Genomic DNA, 27,658 nt, shown 5'->3' with positions numbered 1-27,658 from the left:
CTGAACGCAAGAGGAGTTGACGTAGACATTCTCTTTCTAACGCAATCTAAAAATGTTAAAATAGCCAAATAATATCTAACCAAACATATGTCTTTTTTAAATTGACATAAAATGAATAATGCAACTCTTTTTAACCTTGTGGTTATCTTTCATAGGCAAATTAAGTGTTGGTTTCTGTCTATATTAGTCATGAAACAACTGTTTATAGTCACATTAGCCATCATGTTGTCTAGCAGTGTTGTCCTTGTGTCTTTATTATATTTTTGTTTTCAGATATCTGAGAAACAATTCCTATACTCTTTACAGTGCAGGTAAATGGTGTAGCAAACATACTGGATCATTTCTAAATAGGTTGAAATGCAAATCATATTTCCCGCCATTTTGTCATCACAATTCAGCAATTATTACCACAAAAATAGTAAATTCAACACTAACGAAAGATCACAAAATTTTAAATTGTACAAAAACTACTTTTGAGAAAATGAATAAATACCAACATACAGTTGCAGTTTTAAGAAGTATATCTGCAATACTCTTCCGATTTGTATCTTATAAAGACGTGTATGCAAAACTAAAATTTGTAAAGGACACTGACAGCCTGATTTCATTTTGACAGGAAGTTACGTCTTTTGGAGCTTCCCATACATATTTCGGTATTTCTTCAATGAAAATAGAGTTTATGATATGGTGTTCAATATAATAATTTCTTTTGAATTCAGATACTCCTTTTTTCCTTTTCGACATCTCCGTTTCTCTTAATTATTTTTTTCTATCACAACGGACGTTCGGTAAGTATATTATCACAAAGGCAGTAATATAAGCACAACTGCACTTCATTTCAGTAACACTTACCAGATATTGTAGGAATCCTGTAATCAGTTTAAAAGGGACGCTTCGAAAGGGTGCTTTGAATTTGCGAAATGATGGATGGATTTAAAGTTTGATTCAGACAAAATTTGTAAAAACTAAATAAAGTTCACTCACGAAAATTGAATGATGTTGCTTGTTGGCACGAGCCATAAAATTGTTTAGTTCAACTAAACAATTTTATCGCTAGTGCCAACAGTCAACATCTTTCAATTAAGTTCACTCACGAAACATCTGCTACTAACATCCTGGATACCTCCAGCACCTTATCGGGTGGAGAGCTCTCCACGGACCTATACAGAATACCAACTAACACACATCAATATCTTATACCTAAGAGCTGTCATCCATCTCACCTGACTAAGAGTATACCATTTAGTCAAGCTCTTAGGCTAAGACGCATTTGTTCAAATGACGAATCCTTAAAAAAACGTCTAGGTCAACTGAAGAACAATTTAAGAAGGGGATATAGATACAAGACCATCGAAGAAGGGTTCCAAAAAATTCACATTATCCCAAGAAGTAGTCTGTTACAATACAAGGCAAAGAAAAAATGTAAAAGAACCCCTTGTGTTTTAACATACCACCCCTGCCTTAAAAACAGCCACAACACCGTTCGTGAGCACTGGGCCTCTGTCGAGAGAAACTCGACATTATCCGAAGTCTTTCCCGAGCTACCTATGACAGCCAGACAATTTGCGTAGTCTACTTGTGAGGGCTGAAATATCTAAGCCCAACTTGACTGCAGGCGAAAGTCGCTCCTTTGGTATATGTATATATATATATATATAATGTAGAACGAATTTCGACCAGTACTCTCAAAGAATTTTTCCTCACATTGATTTCCTTTAGTATAGTTACAACAAAGTACAATTCCGATGTATTTGTTAAATCGCAATGGCCTTATATTATGATCATCTACACACTATGAAATTCGAAATCAATCAATTGTCCCTAAGAAGTTGTGTCTATCAAAGTTTCTTGTTAAACACGCATGGTCGGATGCATGGACGGACGCAGAACAACCCTTTACAAGGAAAACTTCGTAAAATTGAAATTATACATAAAAATATTCACAAGTTTAACTTTAAGCAAGAGAAATGTTAGTGAACAGATCTATAATAGACGTCAAGTATTCCAGTTACGTGATCGTAAACAGTGGATATTCAAAAATTTAAGTGCACAACTTAAATGAAGAACGGAATGTACATATTCAGTGAGATCCTCCATTCAAGATCAAGCTGCAATACATGACATCAATAATCTAACTGTGCACTATCAATTTGCTCGTTTGATATGGGCGAACTGGAAATAGCCGTCACAAACGCACATGTTTGGGATACAATAATACTACACACAAATGAATTTTTTTATAGGCAAACATGTAGATTTTGGGATTTCTTTATTTGAAGTAACAACTTTGGCAGCAATGTTTAGCAACTAATGGTCTTGCACACTCATTTTGTCCGTTTTGCGCTACGAAGTCTGTGCATGTGTATCCATTTATTCTGACAAATCGGTTATCAGTGCAATCCGACATTGATGTATCGGGTGAAAATGTCGTTGGAGCATTTTGTTCTGGAAATAATATAACAGCATATAAAGCAGCACATACAATCTATAATTATTCGAGACGCCTTATTCATATTTTAGTTCAATAAAGCATATATTTTAGTGTACAAAAGCCGCCTTCATCTGCACTTTCGGAGTTAAAGGTGCCTAGACATATCTATATAAATTCGACCGGATCTGTTTAGTAACTGGCATTCGAATGTTCCATGTTGTGCTCACGCTGCACTTTTTGATAATGTTTTAGGCGAACGAATATTCAAACATAAGACTGGCTTTTGTAATACATAGTATGGAAATAGTAATGAATTTGTCGAACTACAATCTGAACTTCTAAGTAGCACAAGACTCTACAAATGTACAAATCGTTCCAACCCGCAAATCCAATTTTTACAGAGCATCAGCTAAAGCAACATAGTATTCATTCCATGTACGATCGCAAATCATGCAAACATGCCATACAAATTTTTCTCTTGTTTTTGTTTGTTTATTGGGTTTTGATATAGATCATTTGCCTTGCCATATACTACCGTTTTACATGTTTACATTCAAGAACATGCAGAGATTTTATCTAAAGCCTATGTGTCATGCAATAATTTTCTACCAAGAAAGTACGTTTTTTTTCAATGCGTCATATCAAGTTTTGAATCATGCAAGTAAAATTTTATATGTCATGCTTTCAGGAGATGTGATTAGTACCCTGCAAACAATTCACGATTTCTAAATCGACCCGCTCAATTTTGTGCTATGTATTTTCTTTATAATAAGGACTTATCTATTCAATTTCAATAAAATAAATGCAGTATAACCATACACAAGTATTATTGAATAATGCATTTAAATTATTGTGAGATCAAATATAACGTTTTGTTAAATTAATTAATTTTACTTTTAAAAAAATCTAAAAAATTGATAAGTGTCAGAAAATTCAAGAAAACAAACGATTGTTATTAAAAATAGTAACAATCATCCAGTTATTCAATAATAAAGTAACACTGATCGGCATTATTTGAACAAGTGACAATTTGTACAAAAAAACTGGGCGGATCGTTCAGGTACCGTGATTCTATTTGTACATGTATAAACTTCAATACACACCGAGCACATGACAACTGTGGCAGCAAAAATCCTTAAAGCTTGGATCCAAATTACAGAAATAGGTCCCATAATTAGATACAAAATCAAAGCAGGACAGCCCATTGATCAAGATGCGGGTATCTTTGCAATAATCCTCCTCTGTAAAATCTAAAGTCAAGAGCAGCTTAAAGTACAGGAAAAGCAACAAAGACATACAATAAAGTATGCCATATCATTTTAAAAGAAACAATTACATATATGGATTGATTTGATCAACACAAATCGGGCCACAAATTGCTGATCTAGGACAGCATTACTACTAAATTCATTTTGTTTTGTTTAATTTGTGATGTTACGGACTTTTAGTTCGGTTCCTTGCATATGTAAATGTCTAAGTTGATACAAAATATGAAAATCTGAAGTTTTTACTACGTTTATCTACTGCTTTCAAATTCCCCTAAATTCCCGATTGTATTTTAAGAGGATTTGTCATTACAAATATTTATTTGTAACCATTGCGTTGGGTTATTTTTGAATGACTTCTATCGAAAATAATATTTATTAACAGAGCACTTCTACCTCCGATGTATAAGCTTCCTCAGAGATTCATGAATTAACCATTGGGAGGTTAATGTGGAGCTTCGCTTACGAAGTTTGCACGTGTAAAATCCCCAGATTTATCATTACCTTATTGAGTTCTCTCACATTTTGTTTGTTTTTTTCATGTACCTTGACAAATGATGCCCAATCTTCCAATACAGGTTCATCTAAATCCTTGGTTTATTCTAATTCGAATTCGAAATGATTTACATAAAACCCTTGAAATATAACTGACTCCCTTTAAAGCCGTAGGACACAATTTTCGCACATCATCATTTAATGCAAAGACTGCGGGAAAACTATCATCAAACACTTCCAAATAATTAAATTCTTGCATATCAACATGGTGTTCAAAAAATTGCAATGAAATATAATTAAAACCAGGTTTAAGAAAATATTACAAAAAAAGTATGAACATACATATGGACACAATAGAACGGAGACCATTTAAGTACCATTCTGTGTAAGGATCAGGCAATGGGTGGCACATCATTTTTCTCAATATTGGTCTTTTTTGCCTCAAACATATTCAAATACATCTTGAAAACACTCACTGAAAAACTATTCAATTTTATCCTGAGGCATTAGTGACGTAAATATTTTTTGACCGCTTATATAAGGAACAAGTACGGGAAATTTTCCTGCCATTTTTCCATAGTGCATTTCAACTAAATTTGACCTATCAATATCTTAAACAAGCAATTATTACAAACACTTTTATGGTGTTTTTTGGTTAATGTAATAAAATCTCTGCGTTTTTTCCCTTCATATGCCACACCTTATACATATTTTGCCCGATTCTTAGACAGAGAAGTACTTAATATTAAAGACGAGAATATTATTGTTCTTGAAGGAAAACTCGACCGTAAATAAATGCACATACTTCTGCTGCATGATTGACAACATCGTCTTTTAAAGACAGGGTCCTGGCATTGAAAAGGTGATGCATCCTGTTCACAATTGGCTTTAGGCGGTGGGACATCCGGGAAGGGACACGTGTCTGGAAACACAAACAAGTCAAAATTGGCCTCCAGTTCAATAATGGACATAAAGTAAATAATGTCAAAATGTTTGTCAACCTAGTACATAAAAAGCAAAATAGTATTAATAATGTTTCAGATTGTATTTCCGACGCAGTCAGTTGAAATAGTTTCGCTTTTTACCCTTTGACCGTATAGACATTCTCTCATGGAAACGCAAGTCACATGATCGCAATTATGTTTTCCCATTTGCCATACACTAATAACTTAGTCCCATTCGAAAAAGAAAACTGTATCAAAAATTGAAATTACGTGTCATGTGTTATTTCCTGGTTGAAATGTAGAAAGTACAAAGAGCATAGTTTACTGCATCGTTTATCTTTATTTTTAAAGATAGTAATTTTAAAAAAATACAAACAAGATATGTAACGTAAGGATTATATATTATTGAAGCAAGTTAAATAGTTGAATTCATTTAAAAATTTATTTATCATAACAGTTTTGACATTGATCAACATTTATCTATGCGTTTCCACTTCAGGTAAAATCAGGTAAAACTATGAATTTACACCCTCTGTGCAATGCGCCAATGAAAATATACTTAGGTACATGTAGCAGTTTCTGTCTTACTGAGAATCAGTTACAGATCACAGCTTAAGTATTGTCCTTGTTTCACTTTTGAGATAAGCATTGACAAGATTGGGTGTGATTGGGTATTGAGTTATAGTTCTAAATGAATGGATAAAAAAAAACACGAAACAAAAACAAAAACAAAAACAAATTAATAAAATAAAAACAAAACAAAAATAAAAAAAACAAAACAAAACAAATAATAAAAAAAAACAACTGTTCTGAACTACAGAAACTGTTCGGTGGATTCATTTTCATTATAAACCACTTTAGTATAGGCCGGGGACTTATTTTAAATGGACTTGTAAACTTAAATAAACAAAATGCGCACTTCCCATTGTACAAAGCTGTAAGAAAAATACTGTTTATTTATTTAATGTATGTATATGCTAGATCATTAAGTCTTTGAACAGGCTTGATTGTTTGGTAATGATACGTAATGATATGTAATGCAATTTCCTCAAATATGACATTCAAACGTAGAAATATAATGTAGATTTAATAGTAAATTTGACACATGCAGCCAAATCAGACCATTGTTTTAATTTTTGTAATATAAACTTACCTGGTACGGACGGAGCACTTTCATCGCGAATACATTTCCCAAGCATACACCACTGCAAACAAACAGTAGAACAAGAACTACATTTCTAATATTTGACAATAAGTTAATTTTTTTAAGAAAAAGCATTACTTATACATAGTGACATATTTTTGAAATTTCATGCCAAGTTACACAATTTAAAAACAAAACTGACTTAAAAGAATTTATTTTTTCAATGATGTTATAAAAAACGTTTTACTCTACTCACGATATACTGTAAAAGTACTGATCATGGGGCACCAATTTTTGTGTTTTTCATGGGTAGGATAAATCATGAAATTTGATTCCCAATGATTAGGAAATTTCGATTGATGAATGTACTGAGAACCTCAAAACCATGAATTCCAGAATCCATGAATTTGTGTTACCTTCCTAATCGATGAAAAATTCACTGTATACATTGCAGCCAGCCCTCTCCGAAAATGCAAGAATCTTGCAAAGTCGGGAAAATATGAATGATTTTACGCGACGTTATCCAATTGTAAAACGAAGTATAATTAGAATATATGTAATGCCCGAGAATTTCGAAAGGCCTGTCTGTAGTGGTTAGTAAGAGAGGAAACGAACGTCTGCCTCTGCTTGGAGGTTATCATCCCACTGGTTACCCTTTGATATGTTTTGCCACTATTTGCCAATCAGATATTAGAAAACCAGTTCAATTTGTTTATAAACTAATGTAAATGGTATCGACAATACTGAATATAATAAATTAAAGGTTATATTTCTGAAGTAAATCCACACAAACAAGGAACAAAGAAGTATGAGAACAGCTGTCTGTCAACCGCTTTGAAATCGTTTTAAATGATTATGCAAAATACAATCCGATTTCCACCCTTTGTTTTCGGCCAAAGTGACAATTCTCAATATAGATTCATTATTAATCAAAAGTTTAAAAGATAACTATACATGTACCACCAAAGATGTGTGGTATAAAGAAAAATATATAGTGTCTTAGTGTTTTAATTTCATTTTAAAGCTAATTTCTTTTATCCTTGTAAGCAATTTCGATTATCTTTCTTTGTGCACTTGCTGTTTAAAGGCGTAAATAGATCATTTTAATGTATTACAATATGCATATGTTTTTGTATTTTATGCTTTATACCCACATTAGACATAAATTGCAATCTTGTTTGTTTGCCAAATCAAATATACTGTAAACGTACAAATTTCAGGATGTACTAGTTTCCGCTTCCAGCAAAGCGCGAAAAATAGTACATATACATGCGAAAAAGATTTTTTAAAAGTTTTAACGCTTCTCAATTTTCTATTCCGCAAATATCATACATGGCAATTATTTTCATTTGACAGAATCCATGGAGGTCACCTTTGCATTAATGTCAACGTTTTTTAGTTTTTATTTTCGCAGGAAATTCTAACTTCCGCTTTTGCCCATTTGCCAGATTGGTATGCAAGACAACTCGGCCCAAGGACAACTGAGACCAGGACCACTCAGACCGCACATTTTGACACAGGTTACAAATGAAAGATAATGACACTGTTTCTTACCTTTTTATCCCCACATGAAGTACCAATTGCCGCCCTTTGTTCGCTGGCTGTGATACATATCCTCTTTGTAGGATCATAACAATACATTTTATAACACATTTCATCTATTGTTGTAGGTGGCTAGAATGGAATAAAAGGATATAGCTCATATGACAGCTTAAAAATAAAATCTTAACCTTAATTACAAATAAACATAAGAGAATGATGAAGTCGTTCAATCAATTTGTATTGTTGTTTTATGTTAGTTAAAATACATTTACTACTTTATTTTCTCACTCTTTTTTTTACTTGAATGCATTTGAGCCCTTTGATATACTAAATCAGTTTTCCATTTCGTCTCAAAATGTACTTGACATTGTTTCGTACTTATTGATTCCAAATCGATCTTATTGTGTAATATTTGAAAAAAAAATCTGGGTTTGAGATAGCATATGAAAATCAATAGTAATATCACTCTCAATTCAATGGATTACAGGTTGACAAAGTTTGAATGTTTTTACGCTAAAAAGGAAATCAAGGAAACCATGATTCGAATGGCAGTCAAGAGAGAAAAGAACAGAGGATAATGAGTAGACAGTTGAAATGAAATGAAAATAATGTATACTAGGGAGAAAGACCAGACATGGAAAACAGACACACACAACAAAAAAAAACATAAAATAAATAAAATGATACATACAAAGTGGCAAACGTGAATGAGCAACTCGGACTATACTAAAAACTTAGAGTAAGTCTCCTTTGTTTTTCTAAAAACACCTGCCGGATTGCTCATAAAAATCAAGTGCCGGGTAGACGAAAGATGAATGGAAATTTATGTCACGATGAACAAATAAGTTTTTAAGGTGTAAATAGATACACCGTTACGATCCACAATTTCATGGTGACGACCATAAAGCTGCTTGAAAATAGACACTCACAACAAAGAATATGAAATAACTAAAATTACACGTATATATATATATATATAAAATCCGCCTTGGATTCAAAATTGAAAAACAAGTACCATAGACAATGTGCAGCGGTTGGGTAACCGTCCTCTGATTTTGCCGAAAAAAGTCCCTTGCCCTTGCTTATATGAGACGCACTGGTTATTTGGATAAAAGATTGAACATACTACAGTAAAAATTGAATTTCCTATTTTTCAGTTGAAGCATCATTCATCTCCTTTTTTGATATATTCCTAAATTATTTTTTTTGGAAATCCCACGGTACGAATAGATAAATTTAACAAAATAAATTGTAGGTGGTGTTAACAAAAGCAAACGCATGTCTGTAACATGATTGCATTTATAACTTTTAAGTTTGTCTTAAGGCAGTGCAGAAACATGGTAAAATTTAAATCAGTTAAGAATACAATTTAGACACTTAGGATATTAAGAAAAAACAATTGCTTAAAATGTTTAAGACATTTTGAAAAAATAGCATTACGATACCTGTTTTATAGTAAGAGTAAGATAAATGCCATTTTTTTCTTTTACTCCACTATGCTATATTCTAATATTCATACATTTCAATATAATTCAGTAGGTAGAGGTTACATACAATGACTTTGCAGATTCCACATTTTGTACAATTATTTACAATTTGTTACATAGTTCACCTTTTGATGCTTCTGTAACTTCTTTCCTCTAGTGAAACCGTTAACTATTAGTCGATTGCTATTAATGTTTTTTTTCATGAAAAGAATTTAAAAAAATCAACGTCTGTCGGCTACGTTTTGTTTGTGATGAACTGTTGGTTTTTTCTTTTATTCAATTGCAATTCATTTTTTTCCAGAATGTAAAACATTTTTATCGTTTAATATTACTTTTTTAAAAAGTAATCTTATATTTAGACAACGTTTTAAGGGGTGATCTTATGGACAAAAAAGTGCGTAATTTAAAAAAAAAAGTTTCTGTATTTATTTAAACCTAATCAACCAGTTTCAGTTTTAAGAATGATCCAATTTTAAACCACAGTACATTTTACAAAATAAATTGTGGGTGGAACAAACTAAATTAAATGCATGTCACAAACATATGCACATTAATATCTTCAAAGTAGAGCCCGGGGACATTTAGAATGATGTCAAACTTAAAAATATGTATTAAGTACGATTTTAGCCTGAAGGACAATTGCAAACAAAAATATAATTGTTGCACTTTTGGTGTTTACACAAAATATCATAAATTATGTTTTAATTTAATTAACGAAATCCCCATAAAAGTACTGGTGGGTAGATTAGGAAAGGTGTTTTTATACATTTTATTACATCAATTCATAATCTACATAGAATTTTTTTTTTCGATTCTTAAATCTGAAATCCTTTGATATGATTCAATAGTCTTAGCAGGCAGAATCGGATCCTTATGTAATTTCAGTTTTTCAACCAAGTTACATCCCGCCAAAAGTGGAAACGCTTCATGACCATAATACGTACACACATAAATGATGTATTTCCATATATTTCCTGGCACTGGGCGTGCACGTCCATTATTTGACCAGGAGGAACAGACAGAAATGGTCTCATCACTCCACTAGTACTGGAACTACCACTGTCTTGGTTTAAACAGTTTGAATGTCTACAAAAAAAATGAAATTTATTGCATTTGAACAGGATCTGGATGAGGAAGACTTTCTATATTATCTGTATCAGGCGTGAGGAATGAGTTGTGATTGAAAGTGTGGATTTGTATCTTGAACAGACGTAAGGACTGTATACCATTCAAGAAAAACAAGCAAAAAATACAAAAACAAAAACAAAAAAAACCAAGAAAACAAAAAACAAAAACAAAAACAAAAACCAAAAAAAAAAGAACAAACAAAAAAAAAACAAAAAAAAAAACCAAAACTAAAAACAATAAAAACCGCATCTTTAATTCTTAGTAGAAATTGTTCCACTCGTTTTCATTTGTTTACATTAAAAGTCAATTCATGTTGTAAATTTTGTTTTACGTATGTTATACTTTCAATGTCTGAAGTTAAAGGTGTGATTCTGTCCATGACCATGTACCCTTGGCAAAATTACACATACTCAAACACAGAACCATGAAGAATTTTGCGAAAAGAAACTAGAAGAGCATAGGTTTCTATACTCATAGATGGGAAAAACTCATGACCAAACTATACGAAAAAGGCGATTTTACTTTTTGATCCGTATAGTCAACTTGTCATCTGTTGCAACATTCAATCAGCCCTACGCATAGAGTTTTCATATCACAACCCATGTGGTATGCCAGATCTTGTCAAAATTACACGGAGCTTTAGTATTGTGCAAGAAGACGCCATTTAATTAGGATCCTGGAACAGACCTATGTTGTTACATTACTAAAGTCATTACTAAAATGTAATGTTTTATAGGCCTCATTATACGCTCGTGGATCGTTGTGATGTAGACATGTGTACCATGATAACCTATTTGTGTCATAATTTCCCTTGATATGCCATTTTATGAGTGACCGGGCAGGTGTGTCTGGAAAAGTAGGACACTTTTCCCTTCCAGTTCACCTAGTCGATTCTCCAAATCCGAGGTGCTGACATATCCGTTATCTTTTAATTATATTCGTCCAACAACCGATCGAATCCTGATTTCCTTGATTTCCCTTTCAATGACCTATACACCTCCATCATTATCAAAGAAAATGACTAAACAACTTGTTCAATAATACATCAGCAAACTTGAAGGAGGTAGACCTAGGGTAAGGAACACAATTCTTACAATTCATTGGAACATTTGTTTTTAGCATTCCGCATCAATTTCATATAAGCATCAAAGTCCCTTGGATTGATTTTATTCTGTTTCAAACGAAAGCTTGATAGGCTTTGGTGAATTAAATGTGATACAAACGTATCACTGATTTCAAGAATTATGTCCCTTACCCTAGCTCTACCTCCTTTAGTTGAATGTAAGGTACACTTACTATTAACATCGTATTTTAATCTTCATAAAACTAAATGTATAAGTCTACAAACCTTTCCCGAAGCCGCATGACTTGTTGTTTCATCTGATGAATAGAACAGTCAGAAAATTTAAAGCTGAACTCTACTGTTTTTCTATTGATGATTGCAGAAGATGGTGCCATAATATAATTCATTACACTTGGACAATTCATAGCTTCAGGAACACTATCACCATCATGATGTATAACGCCTAAGCTATTAAAAGACATTAAGAACAGATTAACATAAAAATCGTGCCAATAAACAGAAGAGTGAAAAAAAGTATTTACCGAAAAGTGCTAATTATAAAAAAAGACTAGATCTGAAACAAATACATATAAAAAAACTGGTTATACATGATTCGACCATATCAAAGAGTAATCAAGGGAAACAATGTTATAGCGGTAATCAAAATAATGTAATCCAAGGACAAAGACCAGACATGGAAAACAGACATACACAATAAAGAATATAAAGTAACTAAAACCATACACACAAAGCAACAAAAGCAAATGAGCAACTCGGACTCCACTAAAAACTGGGAGCATGGACCAGTTGCACCGATAGGGTAAGCGTCCTGATGTATACCAAAATATTCGTTTTTAAATGCAGCGATCGAAATATCTTTTAAGTGTTCAATAGAATACAATACAATGCAAATAGCTGCCGTAATTGTTTTTTTTAACAAATTATTATCACTGCGTTTTATTTTGTTGTCGAAGCCAGATTATAAATGATTGTTTGAGTGTAAGAACTATCTAAATAGTTAAACGTACTTATGTCCCAATTCATGCGCAGCTATTCCACCAGAATTGTACGATCCATGGTCAACAATTACTGACGTACTCATTGATGTGCATATACCGCTTAAATAACTAGTACCTGTAAAATATTAAAGTATGCGGGCCTTAATAAAATTTCACTGAATTACATGCAACCGTTAATTATTTATCTAATTTAAAATTAATCCAGGACTATTCGCTATATAAGTAAATTGACATTGTTTCGTAGGAGAGTTCCTATTCACACACTTGGTTCATAATTTTAATATTTATTGTGTCAAGATTTCCCCTTATGTTAATTTGAACATAAGAGTAAGTATCTTAATTGCGTATTTCGCATTTTATTAAATATCCCCACAGAAATGTTTGGTCTTTACTTTGTTCGTTTTCTGTTTTTAATTTTACTATATACGTAATGCAGGTATTTAAGAATGTATTAGAGATGGTAAATGGGATGTAAGAAATTTATAAGACGGACCAGTGACTTTTCGTTTCACGAAAACCCAAGAACAATCAAAATTTTCTATGTGTCCGTGTACTGTGTGATTGGGAACATGAATGGTTCGGACTTGACTTTTTATGAGCAACTCGGCGGGTGTTTCTAGAAAAGCAGAGGACGCTCCCAGTTTTTAGTGGAGTCCGAGTTGCTCATTTGCTTTCGTTACTTTGTATGTATGGTTTTAGTTACTTTATGTTCTTTGTTGTGTATGTCTGTTTCCCATGTCTGGTCTTTGTCCCTGGATTACATTATTTTGATTACCGCTATAACTTTGGTTCCCTTGATTACTCTTTGATTACCGCTATAACCTTGGTTCCCCTTATTACTCTTTGATTACCGCTATAACTTTGGTTCCCTTGATTATTCTTTGAAAACCGCTATAAACTTGGTTCCCTTGATTACACTTTGATTACCGCTATAACCTTGGTTCCCTTGATTACTCTTTGATTACCGCTATAACCTTGGTTCCCTTTATTACTCTTTGATAACCGCTATAACTTTGGTTCCCTTGATTATTCTTTGATAACCGCTATAAACTTGGTTCCCTTGATTACACTTTGATTACCGCTATAACCTTGGTTTCCTTGATTACTCTTTGGTTACCGCTATAAACTTGGTTCCCCTTATTACTCTTTGATTACCGCTTTAACTTTGGTTCCCTTGATTATTTTTAGATTACCGCTATAAACTTGGTTCCCTTGATTACTCTTTGATTATCGCTATAACCGTGGTTCTCTTGATTATTCTTTGATTACCGCTATAAACTTGGTTCCCTTGATTACTCTTTCAGGGAGTGTATTGTTTAATATTGTTTTACTTGCCTAAAATATATCCTCTACCATTGGTGGCATCATGTCTGAAAACAAAAGCAATAAAACTAGCATGATTTTAACACACAAGCAGATGACATGCTAGAAATCTGTGGCCCTTTTCACAAAAAATCGTTAGAGTAACATTAGTCGTAAGTTATGACGTCACAATACTTTTATTTACTATTACGTCATAACATACGACTAATTTTACTCAGAATTTCTTATCATTCGCTTAATATGTATTTAGCCGTGTTTTTGTGTGGTTTGTACTTTTTGTCCGTCTGCTTAATTTGATATTTTGCTAATCTGCAAGTTTGTCAGGTATGTGTACTCGAATGTTGTTTTGTAAATTACCCCTGCGATATATTATTGATACTTCAGAACGTGTGCCTGTTCTAGTTTAGTTTAAACATATTTTATTGCTAAAATTTAGAGGCAATTGGATTGGATATAAGTTATGCCAACTTACAAAGGTCCTTTCCACATAATTAATTACAAATATTTTGTGAACATACATCAGCAACAAAACATACTATACAATGTAAAAAACTTGTTGTGACAAAACTGAATCAAGAACAGTATATATGTTATCATATGTGATGAACTTGTCATTTCAATATAGTTATCTAAACTACAAAAAAGAGTATAAAAGAAAGGAAATATGGGAAATATTAACTGGATCCTGCCTTTTCGTCAAGCGTTATGAGTATACCGACTTGGGTGACTCGTGTAAATGGGCACCACTCCAGGATCTTTGACACTTTATAAGTATTGCATTGATATCCCTATAATTTCATTACGACATTCAATAAACCTTATGCCTAGTATATAAAAAAACCTCATTGTAGATTATCATTGCCTGTCTCAAGTTTAATCTTGATTAAATACTATACAATATAAACGGATATGGCATTAATAAAATGCTTTAGAATGAACTATTTCTATAAATATTACTGAATCTATTTGTTTAACTGTGTGATATTGTAAAAAAAAATAGTACAATTTGCCACGTGTTTTATTGGTTTTAATTAAGCAAGCATAGAGATTGCATACAAAAATTATTTTATTTTTCTTATGAGGTTTGAAACATGATTAATTGCTAAACTGAACGTGTCAAATTATTTTATATATATTGTTCATATGTAAGTTAAAACCACGAAGTAATTTCTGCACAATTTATATTCGTTTCCACCAATCTTCCAAAAATTATAATAAATTTCGACAAGCTATTCAAAATCGCTAAGCCCACAGTATAAATGCAATTGAATATAAATTAAATATTTCATGCAGGAAACTGAAGTTGAAGTGAAAATAAACAAAAAACAAACAGACAAAAACATTTGCAATATTAGTTATGAAACAGTAGTAATCAACATAAGATACTTAAATGTGGGTCAATAAGAGCGCGTGTCATACTCTTATATATGGATCGAAAGAGAATTTGTATCATCTAAGATTCTATGTAATTTTCGAATCTTTTTACTCCAAAACTTTGAGAAAGTCTCCACTTAAAAATAATATCGTATTGTACAATATACAAGTACAACTAAAAAAAACTTTTTATATTTTATCTTTATGAATGTTTTTATTAGTTAAATAATTTTTATTAATTTGTACGAAAAATAAACAAAACTTTGAAATGATATATCAAGGATTATGTTATCATTAAAACTTGATCTAGTATATTGATATGTGAACCTTAGTAAAATCCTCTTTAAAGGATAACCATTTCATGTATCTTTTGAGTATTCGAATCTTTAATTGAATTTTTGTTGGGAAGCAAAATATGACTTGACATAATAAAATATTATTTTCATGTTAATTCTATAGTACAGTACTTGTATGGGAAAATCGTCCAGTTCGACGGTATATGGGTAACTGGAAATAGGGATGATGCATGGGGAATGACAATTTAGAATGGGATGCACGGAGTAATAGGTTTTAGAATATTTATAGATTTGAAACAACATTAAATTTAATTCAAAATAACAGCTAAAATGTTAAAGAATTTAAAAATGTAAAACCCAATCTGATGATGCCCATATTTGATAGGAAACGATGGGGATTTCATTGTGGAAGGGGATTTCATTGTGGAAGGGGATTTTTCTATTGGGGAATGGGGAATTCTTAGTGAGGAATTTCAAATAGGGGATTGTTCATGATGAAAGTGGAAAGTTCATGCATTCTAAGAGCAGCACAACGATGTCAAGATCAAACTAGGATGATATTTTCCTTTTCTTTACATTGGATGAAGGAAATGAGGATAAGGAAAACGACAGGTAATGTGAAAAAAACAGACAGGGTTTTTCATATACACATTTTTTTTTCCAAAAACTGTCTTCCCTTCCGTGTTTTTTTTAAATCAATGGAATCTGAGAGTTGAAATATAGAGCCTTCAATTCCGTTAGCTATTATCGAAGCCTCATTTCATTCTTCTATTCTACCCATGAATTTTAACTTTGTAGCTAAGACAATATTGACACTATCTAGGTACATAAATTTTGGAAGAATACTTACTCTGTGAAAAACATCGCATGATCATGTTTGGGAAGATGCGTTGATTTTTTCAAAAAGTTGGTTAAGCCCGATAATGTTGAACTCCCGTCGACCTTTGCACGGTCATTGGCACCTTCTGAAAAACTTAGGACAAACGGCATATCTGATGGTTTCTAGAGAAAATAAATAAATTAAAAAAATATTTGACGGCACTTTAAAAAGATATCGTACTGACCATTTAAAGCGTTATGGTTTCTCTATAATGTAAGCAATATGTTCAAGCCATGATTAAATATGTTTTAAGTCATCATCATGAACTCGTGGATCTTTACGGATGTATCCATCTCCACTATGAAAACTGATTTGTTGAACATAGCTTCCCTTTCTTCTTTCGTCTTGTCTGGACATGACGTTTTATGCGCAACTCGGTAGTTGTTTCTAAAAAAGCCTATCCTACTGGTGAACCTGGTGCATGTTCCATGGTTTCAGTGGAGTCCGAATAAGTCATCAACCAATTAGTAGCTTAATTTGTAATATATCACGTGTTTTATTATACTAGGAAACCATTAAAGTAGTCACCTTAACAAGGGGCATGGCTGAAATACTAATTTATATTATACTACATGAACAATTTTGTTTGATACGCTGAACTATTCAGCATTCACATAAATTTTAATTATTCACGATAAATTAACAATTTTGTATAGTTAATGAAGAGTAGAGGGAGGGACAGAAAAGGAAAACTGTTTTGTTCCATTTTCAAAGCATGCTCAATGTTTTGCAGAGACAGGTTTGATTCAGTGATATATAATATAAACACAGCAATCAGAACAGCATTTGGTATTGTTTATGATAAATGCAATTTACCTTTGCAACATAAAAGCCTGCAAGTTTTATCTTTATATGAAAATCTGTATTATTTATGGATGTAAACCGAAGATCTATCTGAAAAGGAAACAAAAATATAGTATCTAAGAGTATACTAACAATTCCGTTTTTTAGAGCAGGCCCAGTCAGTGTTTTTAGATGTACAGGCAACATTTTCCAAAACATTTTGTTGTATACTGTTAAAATGTTATCGAGAAATATTTGAATAAATCTTACAGCACTGACTAGGCGTGATGAGTAAATAACACAAAATAGCATTTAATGGACAACAAATGGAACGGTATAAGGTTTTCAAACCCATTGTACTATATGTTTTCTTTAAATATATCATTTTGTAAATAACATTGTTTAAGCATGTCTATAGCTACCCTATTCAGTTAAACCTGTATATTTGTGAATTAATTTGACCTGTATTTATCAGCAACAAAACTCAAAACCGAACTGAAAATATAATTTTGATTTAAGGTATTGGTTAAACATGTTTATTTGAATTGAATCATATGAACAAAAATAATACTTACTCCATTTACGATATGTGTAAAATAATATCTTAATTTTGTCATTGTGTCTTCATCTGTTCCATGTTTCCTTAAAAATCTGAATCAAAATCAAAAAGCATATTTGAGTTCCATTTCTTTGAAATGTTTGAAGATGTGTTTAACTTTATGTCATTCTCTTTTGTAAATGAGAGGAACGTCAAGGCAACAAGGATTCGAAAGGTAATCAAAAGAAAATAATCAAAGGATAATAACCAGACAGGGAATAAAGACCCACACAGCTAAGAACATAAATTAACCAAAATAACACGTACATGTACAAAGAAACAGAAGCACATAAGTAACCTACACTCCTTTTAAACCGAATGCATTAATTCAGTTCAACAGTACGGTTAGAAATATGGGTCGAAAAGGTCAACTAGGTTTACATGTAGTAAAGTGTTTTAGAGATTTACTGTAAAGATGGATATTTTCATTGGGTGATATAGTCTCGAATTCATAGGTCTAATGTATGAAAGTCTTCAACAAATTGAAAAAGGACATTTTCATGATTAAAAATATTCCTGGAAATCCTATGACCGTTTACAGAGGAAATATAAAGGAGTAGTGTCGAGAATATCCATAATTGATCTCATCACAGATTTACACTAAACTGCCACATAAGGAAATGCCTATGAATAGCCTTCCGTTGTCAAAATATCAACAGATTTTAGAAAACTTACAGCGCCAAAAACAGACTTAAGATTTGAAGGCAATTTTTTTGGTTTAGTCTACCACACTCCATCGTTATCCTGTCTTTAAAAAAAAGGTACAGACATAAAAAAATTTAAGTGAAACCGATTTACAGTGTAATGTTTGAATAAAGAAATCGATCCAGTGTAACATGTCATGTTGAATAAGAACACATTTTAAGCGGTTGAACTCATCAAATATTTCAAAAGCAGAAATTATTTAACAATTCATTTCTTTAAATTGAATTTTCTATCGTACTTTGTTTCGCATCTGGAAAAAAAATATCTATATGTGCATTATCATTTAAAATCCTGATTATTAATCATTTGACCAAATTACCAAAAGAAAAAAAAACCCTAAAATACTAAATATCAATCTAGTATCAAATGTCACATTAAAGAATTCCACATATTTATGGTAGCATTTTTGCTCTTAAAATGTGACTTAAACTGATACATTCTTGGCAACTTATCCGATTATCGCAAAATCATTGTAGTTTCTCTTTAAGGAGTGAGATGACACTTTAAGTGTCATAGATAAATTAAAAGAATTCGCTATAGTGCTCACCGTTAGTACGGGGTTTATGTTAAACCATGAACGAGAAACCTTACATAGGTATGACATTATTTAACAAAATACGTTTATCAAAAGTACAGAAAGGGAAAAAGTGACGCAAAACAATAAAAATAGAATTATTGCACAGAGCTTAATGATCAGTTAGAATAAAAAAGAATGTCAATTTAAATCATACAGTGTAAATAACTAAAACTATTGATGATTCATAAAATGGAATGGAAGAAGGATAATTTTAACAAACGGTGATAAAACATAAAAAAAACACAAATAAAATCAAGCGATAACGACTAGACAAAGCAATAGACACACAAGAGAAACAATATGAAATAACCAATTTAACACGTACGTAAAAAGAAAAGCATATAGACAATCCGCAATCCGCGTAATTATTGATAAATGGACCAGACGTACCGTTCCGGTAAACTCTCAATATTCTTTGAAAAAAAAACCTGGAAAACTACATTAGTATAATCTACTGGTACTTACTTTACCTCAGACGATGTTGATTGCAAATAAAGACAAGCGGGTGGGGTGATGCTTTCGTAAGGTAGTTGTTAATTAAATGAGACTATCAAAACTTTGTTATATCCAAATAATTAATTGTACTTACTTGTTATATAAACTATTGTCGATGAGTATCAACAGTTCGACAGTAAACGTCGTTGGCATATCACTGTAATCGGAATCTGGAATATTATTTTCGTATGGATCTACCTGTCGACGAGATATCCGTGCGATGCTGTGCCCGAAATATTGTGTGAAATAAGACTGCTGGCGATCTAGAATAAATTTTCAACATTAGTGTATATTATAACAATCTGCATATATTCAATGGAATATAGTTTAGAGGCTGTGTGTTATCTAGAAGTGGTTTTGTAAAAATAGAAAACAAATCCTGCTTGTGTGCAATAATACAAAATCAACCTTCACCAAAATAAAACAATAATAATTACCGACTTATACCTGTCTGTTGATAAATACTGCGGGATGTAAAACGTGTATTTACCATCTTGTGTAATATATTGAACACAGACCAATAAGACAGATACGTGCTAAACTGAAAACATTATACTTCATGTGAAAATATTTTTCTTTGTAAATATACTATATTCCCTCTCCTTGATTATTATAACTACTATCTTAGCAAAATCAACCAATTAGTTAACAAGAAACTATAACAATTTTGTCACCGTCATAAATTTTGTCAGTCATGACAGTTATTGCATAGAGTACACCTTTTGTGACTCCCACAATGAAGAGTTTCCCGGAAGGTATCAATTAACATGTAAAATAACAAGTGCGTATTTGTTATTGTATTGTTTGTGTGTACACATGTGTTTGTACAATGTATAGGTAAACAATGTACCTTAACCGTTCATCAACACGGAAATATGTACACGATATTTATTCACTTATAACGATATACAATGCTTTTCTTTTATAAGATTCTTTTCATTAAATAGCTGTTTTGATGTACAATGATTATCAAATATGTTTATCATATTATGTCGTCACATCATTGTTGAAAAAATGGTATGGGATATATAAGATTATATCTGAGGTGTGTTGAAAGCGATGTTCGCACATATTTTTTATACGGTTGGTTTAAGGGATGAATCTAGAATACAGAGACCTATTGTGAACTTGACAGTATTGTTCCGCCGTAATTTTAATCAACAATGATTATGTCTTTATGTATTTTTCAAACTTTGTTTATTTTACAGAAATTAACAAAATAGCCCCGCTTTATATAGAAAAAGGTGTATAAATATATAAATTGAGTCAACCATCGTTAGAGTTTAGTTTGTATTGTGATGATTGTTCTTATTTTCCATACCATATATGTTATACTGTATAGCGAGAGATTTTCTTTGGATGTCAATTTGACGTATGTTAGCGGTCTATCTGAGAACGCTATACGAAATTCCGCGAAGTATTTACTCTGAGCTTAGTATTCAAAGTAAAATAAATTTAGCAACTGCCAACATAAGAATCGCAAACATTTTTGGCATACTATTTTGCCTCAAAATTGCCAAATTTGACATCCGCCAAAATAACTCACTATAGGGTAATTACTAAATAATTGTATAAATCATCTCACTTGTTTTTAAAAAAAATGTGTTATATATTTCAACAGAATGTCTGTTAATTAGCGAGAAAATGAGTGCCGTTCTATGGACAAAACCACTCACTGTGCATAATGCCGGCACTTCTTTTCCGTATATAATGAGAGTTGTTGTGAAAAACATTTGCTAATTTTCCAGCAGGTTCAACGACATATGCTGTGTTGTTTGTTACTACAAACCCATCCTGAAGTTGAAAAACATAAATGAAAGCTTAAAATACAGATACAGACAAAGATAAGTTAATACAATTTTTTTTTCATTTGAAAATGTTCGTTCAGTTTTAAATTAGTATTTAATTAGGTCAATTGATTTCGAATCTCGCCGTGTATTAAAGTACTATGGTTAACTCTATCCGAAAAACTGCAAAATTTTGGAACCACAGATGTAAGTTATTTCAAATTGAACCATTCATTCGACTACTCTTTTCTTCTTACCAGTTCTGTTGTGTTGTCTTTGCTTAATTTCAAGGCAAATGCTCCTGTTTGATCTTTTGATTGATAAAATGCCACATCCTAAAATGAAGTTTAGTAGATTTAAACGACAATTAGAATCCTATATCTAACTGAGGCATGTATCAATGCTAAAATCCCAAGATGTGTTGGTGTCATGGAAGTTATAATATAGTAATTGCATGAATACCTTCATATTTTTGCGCATCAATATTTTATATATATATAAAAAAATGTAAAACTTCCGCCTTGTCAGAATTATAAATGAGATTATAACCTGATAGATGCAAACAGTAAAGGTATTGCATCATCGTCTGATGCCTGAATAAAAGTTAAGCTGATTTTGATCCAGTTTGTTCTTTGATTGAAAAAAATGCTTCATCTTAAAATGAAGACAATATTGACCTGAGGTAGTTCTCCCGTTTTTCTTTTCATAATTTCAATGAACACGTCTTGAAATGTTATATGTTTTACTTAATTCTTCATATTTCTTCTGGGTTTTGATAAAACCTACTAAGACAAAACCAAATGAAAATCAAGAGAAATCCTTTTCCCGCCAAAATTTCAAATGCTTCTATCTCAAAAAACGAGTACACTTCCTATCAATTTGTTGTCACTTATATTGTTCAAGCATTTAAGTTCTTAAAAATCACAAAATCTTTGAGAATTACATACATGTGGCAAAGCTAAAATTTCGAATTTTGTTTTGTGCCTTGACCAACCTTTCAAAATTTTGTCCAACTTTCAAGACTTTATTGCATCATTACAATATCATCAGATCGTTGTTCGTTCTGTAGACATATCAATTTGTTTTTTTTCCACGGAAGGAATACAGCAACAAAAACACAACAAAAAGTATTCCATATTTTCAGTGGTTAATGTACTATCTATCAATAAGGTTTAAATTATTCAAATAAACTCTCAAGTGATGCGACTGACTTTGATTAAGGTTCTTGACACTGTCAAGTAAGCACAGATTTTTACTACAATACCGCCATCAAGACGAGGTTTCTATTTCAGAAGGGATTGGTGATAATTTATTACCAATCATAGCCTTTTGAAATCTTTCCCTAGGGAAATGAAAGCAATATGATATTTTTCACGTTTATAAACAAACTAATTAAAGATTTATAACAAGCAATATTTCAAGTATCTTAGTTGTCAAAATATAATTATTAGTTTAACGCCAAATAATTGGAAAAATAATGGTAATTTGTTCTTCTGGGTTTCTTGACCGTATAACCCTGAATGCCATTGGAAAGGGTAAACTCTTAACAACACGAATGACGTACAGGTTTTAAGAAAATGATAAAGGACTTGTGTAACATCAACTAATGTGCGGGGGAATCGCCCCACCATCCCATTGAAAATACAAACACCTTAAATACTTAAAGTATAGATTAATCTTGTAATTATGCAGAGGGGTTCATAGCTTTCTTTAACCTCGTTCTAAGTTTATATTTATGATTGTAAACTGCTGCATACAAACGTTCTAATGATTTTTAAGAGTTGTGTCCATTAACCTAGGTCTACTTCCTTAAATCATGCGAAAATACAAGTAAAGTGATACATAGTCTTTAAAGTGTCTGGTTAAGACAGGTGTCAGATCATTCAGGTGTCGGTTTAGACAGTTTTACAAAAGTACAAATACAAAAATACCAATCATATATATTGCAATAACGATATTACACGTTTTTCAATGAGAAATACAAACGAAGGTATACACTACTCTCTTTTGGTCCAACAGCAGCTCCATCAACCAAATGGTAGTACAACAAGAAATATCATGCATTTATATTGCGAAATGCGAAATGCTCAACACCTGTTTCAAGGAATAAACCTTAATCAGCATTAAGATGAATTGTTGGGAGCTTAGAAACTTCAGAACAAGTAAGCAAAGTGCCTTCTACTGTTTTTGCATGATTCGTTGGTGCCATTGTACATTTAGTTCACTGAGACATGGGTCAATATTATTACTTGGCTTGTTTAAGTGTCAGTCCCCTGCAAGAATCAGGCAGTGGAAAAACCCTCTATTTGACTATTTGCATCGTCATAATCAATAATATTTTGTTAATTGAGTTATAAATTTATCGTGATGCACTAAAAATAAACATTTCAAGGGCCTATTATTTCTAACATTCCATTGAAATTTTCTGAACAACTGCAGTGATCTAAAGATCAAATTATCTTTTCAAAACGAAAGAGCATACTTCAGTGAAATTAAAATGTCATATCGGTGGGTTTTATGACATCCATGTTTTTTTTAATTTTTTTTAAATTTTTCCCATTTGTCCGATTCTTAAAAAACCAACACTTAAAACAAGTTGATTCAGTATCTGAAGAAATTCATTTCTTTTTTTCTCCTTTTTTTAATTACTTAATTATTTTTTTTTTAATTTTATTTCATTTTTGGAAAATATCAATTAGCCTGCTGACATAAATTATGTGAAATGAAAAAAAAATTGCTCCCTTTTTCACGTCAAAACTCAAATCCCCATAAGAACGCAGCGTTTTCTATCGACAAATACAAATTACAAGACCAGATATCGCGAACATAAATCAGCCAATCATAAATCATCATTCAGTTCTATTTGCAAATATGTAAACACATGCAAAGGCATCACAACGGGTTTATTATTTTCAAATTTGTCTTTAGGTATGTCAATGAATGTTTTAAAACTGTAAGAATTATTACGAGAAAGTGTTACATTTATCTTGCGGCAGTACCATCTAAACATGATTGGAAAAGTAATGCAAAAGTGTTTATATATTTCTCAAAATGAAGCGTAGAAACATTTGAAATATAATATATTATTTTACTAACGTTTTGAAACAGTCCATGCATAGGATGGGAAAATAAATAAGCGATTATGTAATATAGTATAATTTATACAGCTATAGGATAGCGCTAGAGCTTTTAGCAATATGTCAAGTCGATGACATTGTTTTATATACTCATTCTAATGCAATTGGACGAATCTTATCACGAACCTTGAATTTAGTAACTTAATAAGAAATAACTGCGGCAATTAAAAGCTTTCGTAGGCCGTGTCATTTTGTAACCATATATAAAACATACAGCATATACACCAAACACAACAATGCAGATAGCGGCGAATAGATTAAGCTGTATTTAAGGTCAATTACACCTATTTCGTACTCATACTAAGACATTTTCATCATAAATTGAATCTTGAATTTAACAACACAAAAATTAAAGAATTAGGTTGATTTTCAAAGATGTTTTGGATACCACCGTTTTAAAGCGTGGTCTTCAAACATTTCAACAGTGACGCTTTTGAAATTCGACATGATTTTAAGGGGGATATATGGCCAAAAATTGTTATAATAAAAGTTGCAAAACTTATACGGATCGGAAACCTTAAGATGTTACTCTAAAATCGTCTTTCTCCTGACATGGTAAGAGATGTGAAGTTTGAGTAGACCTGAATACAACAAAACAACTTGGTCTTTTTAAGCACGTGTTTTATAATTATTCAAATCATAATGTTCTGTTATTATGTAGTGAGTTGATCTTCCTCTGCATTTTTCCTTCATGTTAATGATTTGCATCTTTTATTTGGTTTTTATTGATTTATCAATAATGTGTTGTATTGTGAGTGAATGCACTAACACAAAAAAAAAAAAAAAAAAAAAAAAAAAAAAAAATCCACCAGGTCGACAAAGCCATGTACACTCTTATATGTTCCAAGTGATATATGAAATCGTGGCAGTTTCCTAGTTTTTAAAGTAAGAAGTTATTTCCAATCTCAAGAGGACAATGACACTCAATTTAAAGTATCCTTTGCAATTCAATAAAAACTGTAATACACCATCTCGTTTTCGCAGCATACTTTGAATGACATAATAATTAGTGACTAATTTTAACTATTGTTCCCAAACGGAGATAGATTTGTAAGCCAATTATGACATTCGTGCAAGAAGGTATCGTCATTATTTGAAATGTCAGCATGATGTGAAGACAATTTGCACACGATTCAATCTATCATAACATTCAATAATAGTGGTAATAATTTAAATATGAATAGTGAATGGTCACGACGGTTGTCATGTTAGGAGTATAGAAGATTAAAAATGCAAGTATTATCTTTTCAAATGTGCGTACTCTTACCTTGAACTATAATGCACTAGGCCCAATAATACGTCAAACACTTATTCCATACGTTCATTTTTTTTAGAGAGTAAAGTGTTACCAAGAAAACGATGGAAATTCAAATTGAATTTCTAGTAAGAAATTATAATTTTGCTTTGATTATGCATGTCCATCGTCAAAACAGATGTTTGGTTTTTTTTTACAAACTGAGAAACGCATAAATAAAAAAAAAGACAGCTGTGCCTCAGTGAATGAGTGATTATAAAAAAAAATATGATTGAATCGAAAATTGGCTTGAACAGACGTCAAGTTATAATAGTGTATGAGTGAAAAGTAATAGTTTGTTGGAGTTATCAAGGGAACCAAGGTTATAGCGGTAATCCAGAATGCAATCCAGGGACAAAGACCAGACATGGAAAACAGACATAGACAACAAAGAACATAAAGTAATTAAAATCATACATACAATGTAACAAAAGCAAATGAGCAACTTGGACTCCATTAAAAACTGAGAACATGGACCAGGTGCACCGGTAGGGTAAGCGTCCTCTGTTTTTTTTTTCTAGAAACACCCAAAGTGTTACATAACTTAAACCGGCCAATATAAGAACAGAACAAGCGGCATCAAACAACAAACAAAAGGAAAGCGAATGGTGTTTTTTAACCACATAGAATCTTTTAATGACAAGTTCAAAAGGAAACTAGTTGACAAATTTTGTCTGTACCAAACAAAATAAAGAGATAAAAACTAAATGAACATAAAATATAAAATTCTACACAGAAGAAAATGCAACACACGCTTCTTATGTGTTTTCATATGTTTAGGACCTCAATGTAAAATATATGAAAAACATATATTTAGAAATAATAAATTAATTCGTGAAAAAGTAGGCATATTAAAACCATACAGCAACTGTTAAACTTCCATAGGAAAAAGCGTAGGTAAAAGTATGGTTTTCATATTATTTCGAAGATCTGTTGTTTCCATGTGATTTAACAGGCATAAAAACATAAATTTCCATCTCCGTCCTAAACATACGTTATAAAATGTGTTTTACATCAGAAAACAATTGTTGCAATTTTTCTTCTTTGTACATTTCCCGCTCTAAAATAGACAAACGGTAGGGGAAAACATTAGTAAAAAAAATAGACTTGTCATTTTCATTCGTGTCACTTGCTAGAAACCATCATTTCCTACTTCCCATTTAAACAAACAGTAAAACATGTCAAAGAAAACCTCTTTTGAACTATAAAATGTTTTCGGTTTAGACAGATGTTCGATCTACCAAGGATCATTATACATTTAAATTGATACAATGGGGCGTTTAAAAGTGCCCGGATTAGATTTATCTTTTTTTTTCAGGATTCGGCCTATAATGTTTTACTCTGTATAAACCGAGTCAATCATAAAAACACAATGTAGTATAACAAATGCCAAAATCCCAGAAGCATCAATTACTCATTACAAACGATGGCTTTTACTTACCTGTCTATTGCCTTGTTCACATATAACATCACCATTGTCTGTGTGGCACATTGGTACATTTATATCAATATGTGGATTTCTTTTTAAATTCAATGTATCTATAATGTCTGTGTTTTCTATATCAAAAGTTATTTCCTTCGGAAATACCTCTTTGTGAGACGATTGTGCCTTCTTTTTACCTACAATGATAAAAAATATATATGCAATAAGACAAAACTTTCAACATGCCTTCTGGCATATAGAACTAGTATATAGAAAGATATGGTCGATTGAAAGATAGTACATGTCCAGACAAACAAGAAACATCTACGGTAGGATAGTGATAAAATTACATGAATCACTCAATCAATCTTCGTTTTACCTACAAAGCAATTGTTCCAGCTGCTCCCAGTTCAACAATCTGATCACATTGACATAATTTTTCTGTTCTAATTTGTTTACCCCAGACAT

General features: G+C 31.8%; 1 protein-coding gene across 1 annotated transcript; it reads right to left on the bottom strand.

Moving 5' to 3' along the window:
• Positions 1–2,252: 2,252 nt before the first annotated feature.
• LOC148599809 (A disintegrin and metalloproteinase with thrombospondin motifs adt-1-like) lies at positions 2,253–27,658 on the bottom strand. The gene is made up of 17 exons (XM_088557365.1): positions 27,574–27,658; positions 27,209–27,387; positions 21,594–21,671; positions 21,226–21,343; positions 19,644–19,812; positions 17,750–17,825; positions 17,208–17,285; positions 16,362–16,513; positions 13,854–13,888; positions 12,528–12,633; positions 11,785–11,967; positions 10,253–10,394; positions 7,834–7,953; positions 6,289–6,340; positions 4,997–5,113; positions 3,535–3,681; positions 2,253–2,445 (listed from the first exon to the last, which is right to left on the bottom strand). The coding sequence occupies exons 1-17, from the start codon at positions 27,656–27,658 to the stop codon at positions 2,270–2,272; spliced, it is 2,013 nt and encodes a 670-aa protein (XP_088413491.1). The 3' UTR covers positions 2,253–2,269.

The sequence above is a fragment of the Perna viridis genome, chromosome 13 (assembly GCF_037379345.1).
Source record: "Perna viridis isolate PV_CMFRI_1.1 ecotype Kerala chromosome 13, ASM3737934v1, whole genome shotgun sequence".
In the NCBI taxonomy this organism is placed as follows: domain Eukaryota; kingdom Metazoa; phylum Mollusca; class Bivalvia; order Mytilida; family Mytilidae; genus Perna; species Perna viridis.
This window is presented reverse-complemented; position numbering and strand designations above follow the sequence as displayed.